This window comes from Opisthorchis viverrini (genome assembly GCF_000715545.1).
Source record: "Opisthorchis viverrini unplaced genomic scaffold opera_v5_352, whole genome shotgun sequence".
NCBI classification, from domain to species: Eukaryota; Metazoa; Platyhelminthes; class Trematoda; order Opisthorchiida; family Opisthorchiidae; genus Opisthorchis; species Opisthorchis viverrini.
The window spans coordinates 242,279-259,079 of NW_008752008.1; the positions used below are offsets into that span (position 1 = coordinate 242,279).

Below are 16,801 nucleotides of genomic sequence, written 5' to 3' on the forward strand. Positions count from 1 at the left end.
GACAGCCCGACCGCTTCTGCCAAGCAGCTGTGAAACTAAAAATCTCACACATCCGTCCTAAGCAAGCAGGTTTCTGTCCTCGTAGGAGATGCACTGATAATATATGCATGCTGTAGCGAATTGTAAGACACCTATGGAGATTCAAAAACACATGGGTCTCTGTCATGAGGCGCTGTGGAGCACAATATCGAATCAGAGGGCTCCAGTTAAGCTGGGGCGTCCGATTATATCCTGTAAATAGCTGTAGCCATCTGACTCAGACCACAGTAAGACCTCACCCAGCCGTAGAGTTGCACTGGATGCTGCGCGAGCGATTCTGTGTACCTACAACAGCCCAGACCACAGTGGCTCGGATCGGTTCCTCGCAAACAGGAAGATGCGTTGGTACAGACTCAGAGTAGTTGATACGAACGTTCTAATGACCTGTTGAAAAGTTGGTCTGCTACACTGAAAACCTGCTTGATACTTCATTCAGCCGAGGATATTCATCACTGGAAGAAGAGTTCAATCAAAAAACGCACGAACTTTGTCGCTGAATGCATTGCATGGATAGCTTCAGGCCGCAACGCGTATGAAGCCTGAAGTAAAGATGTACAGCTGAAGTGCGAATGCAGTATCATTTCAGTGTTCATTTGCAGTGCCTGGATGGTTACATGCAGCATATCGGATCCTTAAAGTAACTAGCCTAAACAAAAGTGGACGACGAAAAATTCCCACATATTCCTCACTTGCCTAAAGCGAAGCGGACTTAACACAACCTGCATTGCATGGAGAGCTTCAAGCCGCAACGCGTACGAAGCCTGAAGTAAAGATGTACAGCTGCAGTGCGAATGCAGCATCATTTCAGTGTTCATTTGCAGTGCCTGGATGGTTGCATGCAGCATATCGGATCCTTAAGGTAACTAGCCTAAACAAAAGTGGACGACGATAAATTCCCTCATATTCCTCACTTGCCTAAAGCGAAGCGGACTTAACACAACGAACCCAAACCATAATAAATTCTAACAATATCTAAAAGGAACATGAATATCAACTGTATTTGTCATTACTTACACGGGCAACCAGTTGCAGGTGCTCCTCGACGGTGAGCGTTTTGAAGTAGACATCATGTTGAGGACAGAAGCCCAAATGCTGCCGAACCCCTTCTATATCGGTTCGAATGTCATGTCCGCTGACGAATGCCGTTCCACTAGTCGGTGGATAGAGGCCTACCGAAAAAATGAAGGCAGTGGGCAAAGCACTAATGAGAAATGAGCAATAAGCTCAACTAGTCGGGAACTTCCCGATTAGAGAGGCGCATTAGAAGCTGACACAGACATGTGTTAGTCGAGTTTACAACCTGATAGGCCGCGATACCGGTGATGTAGCGTGTAAAGTGGCATACCAATCAACTGTTTTCAACAATGCCGATCCAGAATATGGGGTGCAACAATCTGTGAAAAACAAGACAACTAGGGTAGCCCGAAAAACGGTACCAGAAAGATTAGTAGTTTGTCAGGCGAGAGAGACTATCAAAACCCAGTAGTCCCCACCAAGTGTGAGTCTAGCTGAAAATTGTCGGCGGAGAAAGAACGAAGGAATGATGGCAGGACGACTCTGTTCAACCTCATTTTTGTCCCAAACATAGCACAAACACCCTGCCCACGCAGTGAAGGATTACTTCACTCTCAACTGTACGAACAACCGAAATAAATCACTCCAACCCAAATTTCCCGGCCAAAGGTCAATTAGCACTTGGAATAGGTACCCATAGTAGAATTGCAAACCAGATGTGTAAGACAACCCCATCTATCAGTGCTGTAGCGAAAAGCCTTGCTCTGATGAGTCGGCATACGGTCACAGTTAGGGAGATATCACGATACCTGAGTACGCCTCTCTCAAGCGAGATGGACCAAGTGGTTAGAGCGCGAATTTACTAACCGAAAGGTCCGTGGTTCGTACCTGACCTCTGCCTCTCGACTTCCTCTGTCTAGGCTTCCACAACTTGGCAGTATCCCAGCCCTCGTGCTTCCTTCGAGTGGTATGGCAGCTAGGCACCGAAAGGGTGCTACAGCTGAACAATTATATTTTCAAATTTTCACTCTACATTCCCGGCGAGGCGATGTGTACATGGTTAGCTAGGCGGCTCGCAAAAGAATTATTACATTGAATCGACAAATTACAAAACTGTAGAAGAATTGCTAAAGCCATGAAAAAGAATCCGAGGAGAAGACGCTTTCGAGTGGAAAACATGGTCACTGGGCAGCCTATATTTTGCGAAGTACCTCTGATACCATGTGAAAACTGTGGCTTAATGCTCTTACTGTTTTGCTGGAATTAAACTTTACCAGTATGATATAGATTAGTGCCCAGCTTTAACGAAAGAAAAGCCGTCAACTAACCGGTCAATATAGACAATGTGGTAGTCTTTCCAGCTCCGTTGTGTCCTAGCAACACAGTGATCTGTCCCTGGAACACATTCATTGTCAATCCGGATACGGCAACTGTGGTTGTGTTTTTCGACCGATAAACCTAGAAAATGGACGGGACAAATAATTCGTTGCAATTAAAGCCACGGAAAAGCTATGACAGTCACTATGACTAACATGTAGAATAATATATCGGAATTTTGTGCAACTACAGGCAGGTTAAGGATCAAGGTCCTATCGAACAATCACAAACCCCAAAAGAGATCGCAAGGTGATTTTGGTGTCAATCTGTTCAAACGAGCAAGTAGATGGATGTGATGTCGACTTTTTGGTCCACAAACCGATGATCATCTCTTATCGAGGGGTCATCATCATCATCATCATCGACAGCATGACATCAGTGTTCAACACCGATGCTTCACTGCCGTACAACCATGACTTATTTGAAAGCCTTATTGTAAAAAAGAGTAAAGGTGGACGAGGAAGGGACTTATTGCTAGCTTACCACAATCATTCCGAGGTGCCTATACCTCCAGGCACTCACTCAGGTGATCTGGATAGAAACTGACAACAAGAACGCCACTGACATCGGTTGGCAGCCATATCTTGTAATGTCTCCAACCAGGCACAGTGAGAATCACGCGGTCCCCATCATGGAAAGCGAGTAGCACCGACAGCACCCAAGCGTTTCGTGATCTCATACTCTTCATACTCCTCTGCCAAGTCAAGGGTTGGCCACCTCTGTTTACGCCACCCTGAATTGGGCATGGAAAACAGCACTCTCTTCGGCAAACGATGGCTAGGCATACTCAACACATGTCCCAACCAACGCAGATTCTGGTGCTGGACACATTCTTCAATGGAAGTACTCGTCGCACAACCGAAAACACGCTTTCTAACTGCCTCGTTACGGATTCGCTGACACCAGCCCACACGAGCTATGGTTCTGAGACAACGATTATCGAACACCTGAAGACGTCTCAGGTCCGCTGCTCGAATAGGCCAAGTCTCACAGCCATACAACAAAACAGCCCGTACTGTAGCATGATACACACGTCCCTTCAGATTCAGTAATAAACCATTCTGACGCTACAGGTGTCTCAAATTAGCAAACGCGGCCCGCGCCTTGCAGATTCGTGCATTGACCTCATCTGTCACACTACAATCAAAACTAATACAACTTCCAAGATACGAGGGGTCTGGTTTCCTCAATCCGCCAAGGTTGTTATTGAACTGGGACTTCCTAAGGTCACAGTCAGTGACTTATGTTTGCTTGCCGTTGTGGGCTCTCTGCGTACTTATGACACTTTTATGCATGGCAACGGCGTTGAGTGTACATTTTCGCCATTTAATCTCACACCAGACCCGGTATGACGGAAACTTTGTTCCTAATGTGCTAGTCTTGATTGTGCTAGCGCTTACCGCGCCTTGAAGACCATTAAACATTGCTTGTCCTTTCTTCGGTTATTGGTCTTTAGACGCGTGTTTCCATACCAACATTTTTACATACGTTGGGATTCATCTCATCTGAATGCAACTGGTGGTGGCATGAATTCAAATGAGTCGTTTCTCTCCTTTATCTCATATTCTCCTATCACCCTTTCGCATTCGTCGGTTGCATTCACTTTTTATGCTTGTGACCATGCTCTTCAAAAAAATAAATGACAATCTAGATGCTCGAGAAACTCGCAACTAGGACAAAGGCAACTGGAATGGTAATATCACCAGGATAACAACATAAATCCCGAGCAAGTACGCATTTTTGCTACTTTCGGTACCTCCTCTTGCTGGTCGAAACGGTTCACGATGCTCAGTCTTCATATTCCATTTCAAATGGCTCAACCATCTAGATGCTACACTAGGGTTTCGTGCAGGTGTTTCGCTGCATTTGAACATCCCGCCAGATGAGATATTGTCCGGTCTCACCGTAGCCTTTCTACCTATGATGTCCGGTCATTGCCATACCTTGTCTCGGGATTCCACTCGGGAAGACTTCAGTCGCCAGCTCGAAGGAGTTTGCAGGCTAATACTTTCATACTTCGCTGACATACTACCGGCAGACCGGTTTTTGGTTGTTTTTATTCAGCGCATCAACGAGGGAAAAAATCCGCTCGATTAGATGATCCTTGAGACACGAAATACGTGTCCTCACCATGGTAGTCTGTAGAAAGCGACTGACTCGTACATCGCGGGCGAATTGTTTCCACCAAAACCATCCAGCAGTGCGGATCTGACGATCCTACCATACCCAAGTTAGGGTTTAGAGAAAAGATAGCGATTATTAGCAGAACAGATAGTCTTTGTACGTCTTTTGCCCGGAAAGCCCATATCCATGATCCATGAATCGGACTACCGCAGAACACACACCGTCCTTTACAGATAAAGGCCACCTCCGTGCTCTGGACTTTCCAGTTTGGTAAGTGACTTCGTTTTCCATTGTCAACCGACACTTGCACGACTGCTCAGGAGAATTTCTATATCTACCGCGTCGAAGTTGAACGTTGTCTGATAAGCCCGATGATTCTGGCTATTTGTGCAAAGGCTCTCAAAAGCTGACAGTATGGCCTCTTTCAATCTTTTCTGTTCTTTCTCCAAACGTTCCTCATCGTCACTACATCGTAATTCCTATGGCTTTCCCGGAGGTAACGGTCAATCGAGAATCATAAAAGACGCACTGAGATGTACTCCATGTAAAAGCACGCAGCCTGGCTCGGCAAGACCGAGGCAGGTCTTCAGTGAAGAGGTCTATGCGGGAAATCAGTTCAAATCTCGTTCTGAGATGCGACCCACCCTCACTTGCACACCAGTGGTCGAGTAGCCTGGGTGCGTCCTTGGTGAGCAGTGCATAAGTCTGCAATAAGGTGAGACGGCTCTACTTACAAATCCGTGCAACTAAAAGCACCACTACTAAAAACGGGTCTGATGGTTAGATGACGAAAGCGCACCAGATATTCATTATTCTTAGACCGATTTCGAGTGACCAGATAATGGAAAATAAGCATATCTTTTTTGTACTTTAATGACTTCAGTATTTACATCGAGGGGGAACAGATTCGATGGTCTGCTTCAGTGAACTGGAAAATAGTTTTATCCATGAAGTCCTATCCGATGAAGATATCGTTTCAGTATATTCCGCAGATGAAACATTTTTTTACTTTAAATTACAATGTGATTCCAGTAAAAAAACGTCTGCTCAAGATGGCCCCAGAAAGCAGCTTGAAACAACACTGTCAGGCTGGTGCGCAAGAACGATATACAGCAACCCTGCTCAAGGGCAAATCCTCAAGAGCGAATCAATCCCCTGAGTTCCCAATTCGCATGCACTGTAAATCTTATGGGTGCTCCCACAAATTATCCCTCAAAGCAGATGATCTGGAACTCTGTATCCGCCAACCGACTTCCTATGAAGTCTGTTCGTTCCACTGAAATCACTATGAACTGATTGGAATTACAGAGTTGAACTTCAAAGTTAACCCTTAGATATTGCGGGAACTCAACAAAGTTCAAGTCGCAAGCTAACAGTTTCCAACTCCATGCTCATCCTTGGTCTAAGTGTTATTATCACATGCAACTTGTCAGCGAGACAGAAATCGTTGTGTGGACAGAGTTGACGGCTCAGCACGAAATCACACCATGTCACTGACCTGATTGATCCAGTAAGCTGTGATAGATGGTTTGCAGAAAAACAAACAGCTTGCAATGAGATAATGCACTCATGCTGACAAGAACGATGTCAACACGCCAAGTAGGTCACAAGAAGTAGAACCGAATTACAGTGGTGCGGCTGTCATGTCAAAATAATGGTAGATTGTGCCGTGGATGTGGACGTCCTTAAAGCATGCAGTGCGTCATACGGGCAAAGAGGATGATTGGCAGTGGTGTGACTAACAAGAAGAGTCTAACCAAATGTCCCAATATGCTCAGCGAGCCAGGACATCTCAGAATGATCCACTGTGACATAGTTATCGAGACAAAACAAACGATTTGTTGTCACGTCAAGCAACTCCGCCAAGTTGGACGACGTTACCACAAGAATGCAGAGCTAATGTGCACACCAGCACATCCGGCACACCACTAGCGGGCGAACGGTGTGCAAACAATCACAGGCGTAACGAAATGTACTGAGGCCACCGAACAGTAACCCTATGACCACTACTCAGAAATTTCTATCACTGTTCGAACTAAGCCAAACAGGAAAACTGTTGAGTGTCACACTTTTCCAACGTTATGTTGGAAAGATGCAAACTCATTACATCACCTGTTCAGGCACACCTCACTTGCAGCCATCAGATGCAGGAATCATCCGGTTCGTAAAAATGGACTACCAGACGCAAGTCCTGTCGCGGATTCATTGTCCAGCTGGTAGCAGCTCTTCAGCCATGCAGATGAAATGGTTTTGCACACTTCCTTCGTTAGTTTCAATCGTTCGATGCCAGTGTATGGGTCCGGAAAGCTCGGGACAATCCAACATGTGTGGGTATTTTTAGGTGCGGCTTTAGCGAAATGACTAAAACTCGGTAACCCTAGTACTGCTGAGGTCAACGCCAACTGAGACTCAGAAGTGCTTTAAGTGGGTCTAACGCTTGAATAGCAAGCAATCATTAGTAGGTTTTCAGCTTTATAATGCATGTCCTGCGAGAAGACCATTCACATTTCATGGAACTAGCATAAGACTAAGTGGGTCTAACGCTTGAATAGCAAGCAGTCATTAGTAGATTTTCAACTTTATAATGCATGTACTGCGAGAAGACCCTTCACATTTCATGGAACTAGCGTGAGGGGAACACTACGAAAGGAGCACCGACAACGATGAGCCGGTCATAATATTGCCGACTTCAACGCATCACAGTTCCAACGTTCAGAAGATTGCAACGCGGCCACAATAGGGTATGCTTCTAGAAGTGGAAATATTCAAAACATATTCAAAACACCAGAAGCGAAACGAAGGGGGCCGAACCGTGTTCTACGTTCTCCACTAAATAGAGGTTCTTATCTGTATGTATCATCTGTGAGACTAAACAGCTGATTGAGATGCTTAAGCCCAAGGGGCGAAGCCCCCTTCCGATCATATTCGCCCCTGCGAGAGAGAGAGAGAGCACTACTGCGTCACTAAACTCAGAGTTTCGTGAAATCGGTACATTCGACTAAACATGTGAATTCGAACGCAGATGAGTGGTTATAGGCGAACAACTATGAGCCCCTTTCAAACCTGGATGGTGCGTACTAACTGTGCAGTTAAACAGTACCTGGGTTTTTCATGTCCACTACTTCACACATATCCGAAAGACGAATGCCTTCAAATCAGAAAATACAGAAATTGAGAGTCGCCAGTGGGTCATGACAAGGCTCTAGTTTCACCCACCTTACGAATACGCTTTAGTGCAATACCAATGGGAAGTCCAACTGGTTCAGCTTCAATATAATCCTCATCGTAACAGGGACGAGGACAGGCAGATGTCGACGGGGTTGGACCGCAAGAGTCGGGTGAAATGTGTGTTTCACTTGGAAGCGTATTCTCCGCCTCCGTCTTCCCAACAGCATCACCTTGTTCAACGACCGAGTGCCCAGAAAGTGGATGGCGCCCCAAAGTGATGTCAGCCAGATCAGGTTCATTGTCCGCATCGGGATCCAGCGTAATTGAAACGGTGGGTTTGCGTCTGCACAGACACTGACGGAGTCAACAAAATATCACTCATTTCAGGTCTTTAGACAAAGTAAAAGAGCAACAGATCAACTAGACGTGACACACTACTCATAATGTTGCCAGAAACCCTTCGACAGCACACGACCGGCTTCGCTCGTTTTTGGGGCTCATCAGGTGGGCACAGTTCCCGAGCTCCCGTCACAAACGAGAGATTCGGCTGGATTCAGTCGAGTCTTTCGTTAAAACCAAACTAGTACGCAAATGAGAGTATCTGACAAGTAACAGATTGAATTTTGTGCCAGATTAACGGCGTCGATGGTTGGAACAAAGCGGATGCGTAAATTTGTGCATATCTACCGAGCCAACACATCCACAAGATGTTCGAAACCAGACGTACCAGCAAGCAAAAAACGGAACAGACTTGTTGAGATAACACTGCCGCGACGGATGGGTTGCCGTCTCAAAACAACTACTTGTGGTACCTTCAAACAATCTGTGGTGCATTCTCAGGCCAGCAATTCGAATCGGAAGTATGTGAGAAACCTGAGAATCTTGCGGTTGTTTTGGTTCCCCATCATTTGAAAAGGAAGAAGAAACATACTGTTTTACGCGGAGGAACCCTTTTCGAGGGAGGAAAATGACGGCATGGGACTTCTGTACTCCCCCCTAGAGAACAGCCTCGTAGGAACTATAAAGAAATATGTCTGGTGCCCACAATCATAATACTTTCCGTCATCGTGGTGAACTTGCGAGCTAGCCACCACATCAGATTCCAGATCTAATTTTCGTGTTGCCTTCACTAATGTAAGGCAGTGTGGACTGAATAGGTTTCCGTGCATACTTCGCAAGTTTCTTTTGAATTAAGTAGGCAGTTTGATTATCCGAGGTGAGTGGCTGAAACTCGCATCTCACCTTTAATCTAGACCATAAGAGCACATGTTACTCAACAGAAATGAAGAATGGCTATCTAGGCAGGCATTAGGGGATGACGCGTGACAATGCTCTCGTCCGTTCAGCTGTAGCACACTTTCGGTGCCCAACTGCCATGCCACCCGAAGGAAGCACGAGGGCTGGGATACTGCCAGGTTGCCCAAGCCTAGACAGGGGAAGTCGAGAGGCGGAAGTCCGGTTCGAACCACAGACCTTCCGGTCAGTAAATTCGCGCTCTAACCACTTGGGCCATCTCGCTCCTGACAATGCTCTAAGGCTAGCGCGGCACTCAGAGTAGATCTAACCCTAACTGATTAGGATCTGTGTAAATGCTAAATGTAAAGAAGTAAATTGAGGACCGTTCATTCCACTTTCCGATCATTAACATCCCGACACTCGTCAAACTGAGGAAAACAATGCCATTTGATTACCAGATTATAATGCGACCATCAAATATCATGTTAACAGTGCCTTGATAAGAAGTCTCAAGATCAGTAGAAAGTGCGGCATGACAGTGATGGATTACGCCAGTATCGCATAGGAAGCAGAAGAAATCGGACTGAATCAACTTTAAACGAGCATTTCCAGGCAGGCGTTCGAGTACAAGCCACAAATACTTGTGCGAGAGTATTATGCCCAATGAACTTATACGTCAACAAACTCGTCCATCAAATACGACACAGAAAGCAAGTTTTGGACGAATAACGGTGATCTACTGAATGATGAGCCCCCCTGTGACACTGTTGACCAAGGGACGCCTATCACTTGGAAAGGATTCGAACTAACAAATTCAATTGATGCAGTGAGTCATACGTCATCGAAATAAGCATTTGATCGACGTACTGTCAGACGTTGAAGTGAAAGCAAGATGACAGACAGACGACTGAAAATCCATGATAAAAAGTGAGACTAATCTATGCTGGAAGACCGGGAAACACTGGACACCTGTGTCAGCCTTGAAGGGAATCCCCATGAAGCTCAAAGGGAATTCGAATCTTCGACATCCCGGTTGACAGCCAAGCAGTATACTGGGGCGAGACGGCTCAAGTGGTTAGAGCGCGAATTTACTGACCGGAAGGTCCGTGGTTCGAACCCGACCTCTGCCTCTCGACTTCCCTGTCTAGGTTTGGGCAACCTGACAGTATCCCTCGTGACTCTTTCGTGCGGCGCGGCAGCTAGGGTCGCGTTTAATTTCAAAGACCTATGTCGTCAAAGCGGTATGCCTCTGTATCTCCAAGGGCGTGTATCAGGCCGGTTAGTTGTATGGCTGTGACAGTTGGTCTGTTCGACCAGGGGAATTGAGGCTTCTTCAGTTGTTCGACAACCGTTGTATCAGAACCATCCGTGGTTTGAACCCGATCTCTGCCTCTCGACTTCCCCTGTCTAGGCTTGGGCGATCTGGCAGTATCCCAGCCCTCGTGCTTCCTTCGGGTGGCATGGCAGCTAGGCACCGAAAGGGTGCTACAGCTGAACGGGTTAGTATACTGTCCGGCCATAAGTGGCTGGTCAGCTATACGAATAACCCGCACTTATGAAGGATGAGGCGCAACCGTCCTTCAGTCACGCATTTCATGTCAAGTGATTCGCTTTTGACCGACCCTATGGCGTGACAACTCCCTAAGGAAAGTCCATGTGGACAGATTACTCACGATCTGCAGGTGGTGAGCAGAACAAGTAAAACAAGTTACAAATACCAGAAAAAAACGTTTCGTCCAACAGAAAAAAGGATTAGGTGAAACATTACCAAGGAAAGCATCCCAGATGGTGAACAGGACGATAACCCAACAACGGTATGATCTAATGCAGTCGGTAAAACGTGACCAAAACAATACTTACTGTGAAGGGGAAGTGCCAAGGTTTGGGAACACCGTATGTTCCAGGCCAGACAGCATCCACATATAGAGCGATGAGCATAAATAGTTTGCCCTGGACAAGCAAGACCATCCAGAGAATGTGCAGCGACAGATTGTCGCCTGGATTGGCTGGTGTGAATAGGTTGGAGAACTGTACTCCGACGCCTGCATGGGATGGAAAGAGGCATTGGTTCGGAGCGAAGAAAAAGAGAGGCATGCACTCAGCTACCGAGAGTGTTATCACTCTCAAAAGTTGATCGAATCTCCCAGGGATGCTATCCTTTTGTTGAAGTCTGGTGAGCTGCATAGGGGCCAATAGCTCGCAATCTCTAAGAAAGAACAACTAACATTTATTCATACGCAAAAAGCTGGACGTCGAGTTCAATGTGCCAAACATTTTCTTCATTTTTCTTCAGCAGACCGACAAAAGCGTGTTACAAGTTGTTTTGAAGGCGCAGCGACTGGGAATTCGGCGACGCACAAACGTCTGAAAATTCGACCAGAGACTAATCGGGTCATTCATGGTGAGCAGAACAGACTGACAGACAGATAGGCAAGAAGGCAATTTGTATGTAAAAGTTATTGAGACAGAACATGGTTACACGGCTAAATAATATCACTGGATCAATAAATCTTGAAGTCATTCAAGAAACAAAGAAATACCGCGACTTTTTGACTGACGATTGAAAGAGAGGAAAGTTTCCCGGGTGCCAAGTTAATATGTCTGGAAATCAGTTTGTGCAACCAGCCATAAAAATACAGGCCTCTTCCATAAAACGCCACTCGATAACAGAGCCTTCTAATACAATACAAGAATAATAACCGTTTGGCTGTGGCATCCGTTCGATGCATAGCTGCAATGCTTGAGACAACTCAGTGGTTGAGGTACGAGCTTACGGACTTAGAGTTCCGTGATTCGAACCCTACCCCTACATCTCGACAACTTCTGTCCAGGCTTGGGCAACTTGTCAGTATCGTGCTTCGTTCGGGTGGAGTATCAGCTGGGTGACCGCTGGGTGCATCCCAAAGTAAGCAACAGGGCTGAGTTATCGTCCCTAAACAGCCTAGACAAGTGATTCGAACCCTACCCCTACATCTCGACAACTTCTGTCCAGGCTTGGGCAACTTGTCAGTATCGTGCCTAGACAGCCTAGACAGCGATAGTCGAGATGCCAAGGTTGGCTTCGAACCACGGACAGTAAATTCGTGCCCCAACCACCAAGTTATATCGAACTCAACAAAGGTTTGTAAAGCATACAATCGAACTGAAACGACTAATTTTCTTGCCTAGTGCCAGCACACATTGTTACCTTGTTTGCTACACGAAGGTTGCTAAACCATACAGCAGACAAGGTAACAATGTGTGCTGGCACTAGATAGGGAAATCAATCGTTTGAGTATAACAAGCACTCCCTCTCCAGTTACAATGCCCGTCTGTGACAAACACACATTATTTAATGCAGTATGGCGGGCTGAAATCTCCCCTGAGCATGTAATCCTACTGGCCACCAACAGAGTGAGCAATCTGCCGAATTTAAAGTGATGAACAGAGCCTCTACCTTGGTGACCAGCTACAAATCACATGAAAGCCATGAAGAACAACCCAGGCGAATAACATGACTTACCGATTCCTTCAAATTGACCAATGAGGAGACATACGAACCCCATTCCAACGCTGGGTAGGAAGGAACAGATCACCTTGGTCGCCAAATTCAGCTCCTCGTAGTGCTCATCTAATACAGCACTTGGCAAGCAGATCGCAATCAGTACAGCACAACAGATTGCCGTTCCCGTATGAGCTAGAGTGGAGAGAAAACGACAATATAAATTTGAAATAACGTTACGAAGATGGACTAAGCGTGCAAACTACGGTACCGTTATTTGCTATTGAGGACAGTGTGAGTAGTTAAGGTTGGTTCGCTGAGTTGAGGAATTCTAGCGCACACGTTTCATCATCAAGCAGGGTAACCACATCAGTGCACTGCTGTGTTGAGAGGCGAAGAACGTCGTCATACAGGAAGGTGTGTACCTTTCCAAGTGCAACACAGTGCTTTACTGTTTGTGCAGTCTTTCGGAGGAACAGTACATGTGTGCTTCGCCTTGTCTCAAAATCAACACAAGAAACGCCTGCAGCAATGTTGTGACCTGAATTGTATATTCAGTAGCACGTGATCCATCGCATAACTCCACGATACCGTCGATGCACACAGTTAAGTACGCACACAAGCCTGAAATACAATCGAGCGAGAATGACAGGAGGAAAACCAACGAGTTTGTGATTTTCTCAGCATGAGATGAGGTATTTCATACCCAAGATGACGTCCTGGTGCCTTTCGCTTCCGAATACAACCTGTATGGATACATCGCTGTAATGCATGTTTGAAAAATTCAGCTTTGACATTGTATTGGTTTTTATTCGACGTAATATCCGCTAACTGGTGACAGTTGTATCTGGCAGATTACTCCTAACTTGATTTGTGTAGTGAACAGTTCCTAACGAAAATCATGCTCAGCTTCAATTCCACTTCAACTTGCGTAACCTGACCTGAGGATGACACCGAGAACAATTTGCTCGCCCATTGTTATTTGTTTGCAGTGACAACCATTACGCATAGCATACACAAAGTGAGCGTGCGGGTTCCGTATATTCCCCCTCAAATTGGTAATAATTGGATTTCGTGCGGAAAGCGTTCACATTTCTAAGAACTGCTAGAAACCGACGTCTTGGAGCTCCAGGGCAGTCGTAATCTGGCAACATCTTGACTGCCACATCCATGCTGCAAGTATTTACTTTGACCTGAAAGATCACTGTTGATGATGTCTGCAAGACTGCGACAGAGTTGTGTTTTGTTTCGGTTAGCGATTTGCAAACAACCTTCGAAAATTATCCTCTAGCAACCTGAAATACGGAATGTCAACTGCAAAGGCCATCATTTTTATCAAAATTAACAAAAAACACGTAATCCAGAAAGCAGCTGACAATCAATTCCTACGATTTGGGGACAACATCATGAAACACACTTAGTTCGTTCGTCTAGACGCGTCGTGACAGTGTAATCATAGAGATGGAGTTAGGGTGACATGATATTTTTGTGGTAACAGAATCACTTTGTGGTAAAACAGAGAACAGCTAGTTTCCAACCGTGTACGCGTTTCCTGTATCTTGGAAGAACGACAATCGGTCGCGGTTTGTGGTTTTAACACTATCATATTTCCGGTTTATTACCGCATCCAAAGACTACATTGGCTTTGGAAGGAAATCTGTGATACTCTTTCAAACCCACCATAATAATGGTATTTGAATACGGTCTGTGATCACAAACGGTCGCATTTTTATGCAGTGGCTATGTCGGCCCCAACGTTAGCTGCGCCGGTTCAATATAGGGTGTGACGAAATGATATTAAGGCATGAAATAGGAGATCCCTGTAGCCTTCATTTCCAATAAAATGAAAGTTGAAAACCATCCAGTGACAACACCATAGGAGTATGAACTACATCTATAGATGCCCGCAAAAACACCTGCGACAACTCCGTTCGTGGCCTCGTATGCATAACAAGAACACTGTCTATTCAAGGCGGGTTACACCGACCCGAAGCCAAAATATGATAAACCATTCGATGGGAAATGGTCAAACTTCAACAAGTCCTATGAGAACTATGAAAACCTTCCTTGTATACTAAGCTATCTATACTTAACATTTGCACGACGATACCGAAATCTGCTGCATGATTAGATCCCAAACAAGGCAGCTGCAAAAAAATAAAACTTACGTGAATTGAATAGGCTACATACGGCAAACCCGAATGTGAGCAGGCTATAGGCGTAGATGAAGAGCAACATGAATATCAAAAACGGGTTGGAAGAAGTCAACAACGGTCCATTGGAGGAGAAATTAACACACAGCACCGCCGTAAGAGCAACACACACAACCATAAACAGAGACAAATAGGCGAGAAACCAAGAGCACCAATAGGTTCCGTTGCTCACGCCAAGCATTTTTAATGTCTCTTTGATGCGCCTTTGTTTCTCAGTCAAAACCGAACGAACCGCGTGTAACACAGGGAACATGAAACCGAGGACAATAACAAATGCTAGCTGCCGTTGAATGACCGGAATAAAACCGTCATCTAGATACGGTGGATACGGCATTCGTTTGAGATTGACGTCTACGAACGCTCCCGGCTCATCATTACCACACAGCAACCTGGTTATAGAACGATCAATCGCCAGCTGGAGAGATAGGAAACCAGAAGGATAGTAATCAGGAGGCGAACCATAGCGTTCGAAGGTCCGAGGTTTGCCCTCAGCGAACTTGGGATAAAGCGAAGAAGTCGACCACTCTACACCGTTTCTCAACCTTATTGTGTAGGACATGTTCAGTAAATGTGAAGATTCGTCAAACAATACAGCTCCCAGTGTACTTTCAACACGTGGATCAGCCGTGCGTATAAAATCCAACAACAGATCCTCCGAAGGAAAGCCTAGGGGAACTAGCGACAACCCTGGAGCAAACGTCGCGATAATTTCATTACACAGTGATGTGTTCGGTGCGTAGGCAAGCGTCCATAAATCGGCCGATTTCGGAGGGGGCAGAGGCAAATCATCTAGATGGAAATCCCTCCAGTGAATCGCTGACGGTACAATTTTTCTTGTGGACTGATTCCGAAGAAATATCAAGGTACAGGATAGCAAAATCGGGAGGATGCAGACAAAAAGTGTTTGTATCCATCCACGCCAAAACAATCGATAATTTTTCCCCAAGACGACGAAGAATCGGTGCATAACAGACAGTCGAGGGGTTACTTAGGGTCCGCCGGTCCGATGGTTAGCGAACAGACTGTTCAAAAATGACAAAGTTGGATAAGCTCTGAAAAATAAACCGATATGTTAGAAATGGGAGGGAAGATAAGCTCTGAAAAATAAACCGATAATATGTTAGAAATTGGGAGGGAAATACGAGCAGACACAATAATTCACAACATTCACCGTGAATGTCTAAGCGCATCACCTTCAAAACAACGGCAAAATGAACACCAAGCTGAATGTATAAAAAGGTGGCTAAATAGTCCAAATGCAGACGCAGTTGGACTTGGCAGCTCAAAAGACACTCAGTAGTGTAGTTCAGTTATTCAGCTAAAAGCTGTGTTCTATCTGTTGGAGATTCGTCCATCGGCAACAGATGAAATTAGGATAAGATAGATATACACTGATTGTGATGGCCTACTTACTTTACCTGGCCAGTCCGGTGGAACCGGTAGCTTTAGTGCACGAATGCCACTGAATGTGCGAACGGATGAGGTCTACCGAGGTCACGAGCCAGTTATGTGCTCCGTTCTGCGGTCTCCATCCGAGTTGACGATCGCCAACGCAATTGAGTTGCAGATCAAGTTCTACGCGATGCTATGCAAAATCAGAATGCCACTTTGGTTGTTTCCGCCCTGAGTGTGTTGGTTGAGTGAGATAGTCTTTTGACCCAACCGGCAGTCTGTGGAGCATGCTGCTTTTCTCACGAACCATATGGTGTAGCTCTAATTTATTCAGCAGATGTTCGGACCAAACCCGAATACTGTTCCCGAGATACGGATATTCGAGCACCCAGAGCCTTCATATGTTTCCTGCAAGTTAAATTCACGTGTCTGAGCCAGATGTTGGGTTGTTAAGACCGTTGTCCGGAAAAGTAACAACCAAAAGACCTTTATGGCCCCCCAAGTTGAAATACCGACCCTAATATTCAACAAACACATGTACGCAAACTACAGCGGATCACCATTGTCTTCTCTCACCCTTTCTCATGCGCATGCGATTTTAAAAATTCTCGATGAAGCATTCGTGGTTCGATTTGTACGTTAACTCGGACGACGAATTTTTATAATCTACCACCCAATAAGAGCCAGATGCGCCTTCAGACGAATCAAGATTCGTGAACATTTATCACTCTCTGTGACCCATGCAGGGCCAGTACCC

The 16,801-nt window shown here is 45.6% G+C and overlaps 1 protein-coding gene across 1 annotated transcript in view; it reads right to left on the reverse strand.

The window, feature by feature from the left end:
- Nucleotides 1-15,707, reverse strand: part of T265_10271 (hypothetical protein) — a gene marked incomplete at both ends in the record, with an annotated part of 57,974 nt that extends 42,267 nt beyond the window's left edge. Inside the window, 6 exons of the mRNA XM_009176591.1 lie at nucleotides 1,054-1,208; nucleotides 2,382-2,511; nucleotides 7,771-8,076; nucleotides 10,819-11,000; nucleotides 12,461-12,634; nucleotides 14,608-15,707. Coding sequence (XP_009174855.1) covers nucleotides 1,054-1,208; nucleotides 2,382-2,511; nucleotides 7,771-8,076; nucleotides 10,819-11,000; nucleotides 12,461-12,634; nucleotides 14,608-15,619 — 1,959 coding nt within the window. The remainder of the gene's footprint in view (nucleotides 1-1,053; nucleotides 1,209-2,381; nucleotides 2,512-7,770; nucleotides 8,077-10,818; nucleotides 11,001-12,460; nucleotides 12,635-14,607) is intronic.
- Nucleotides 15,708-16,801: the final 1,094 nt, after the last annotated feature.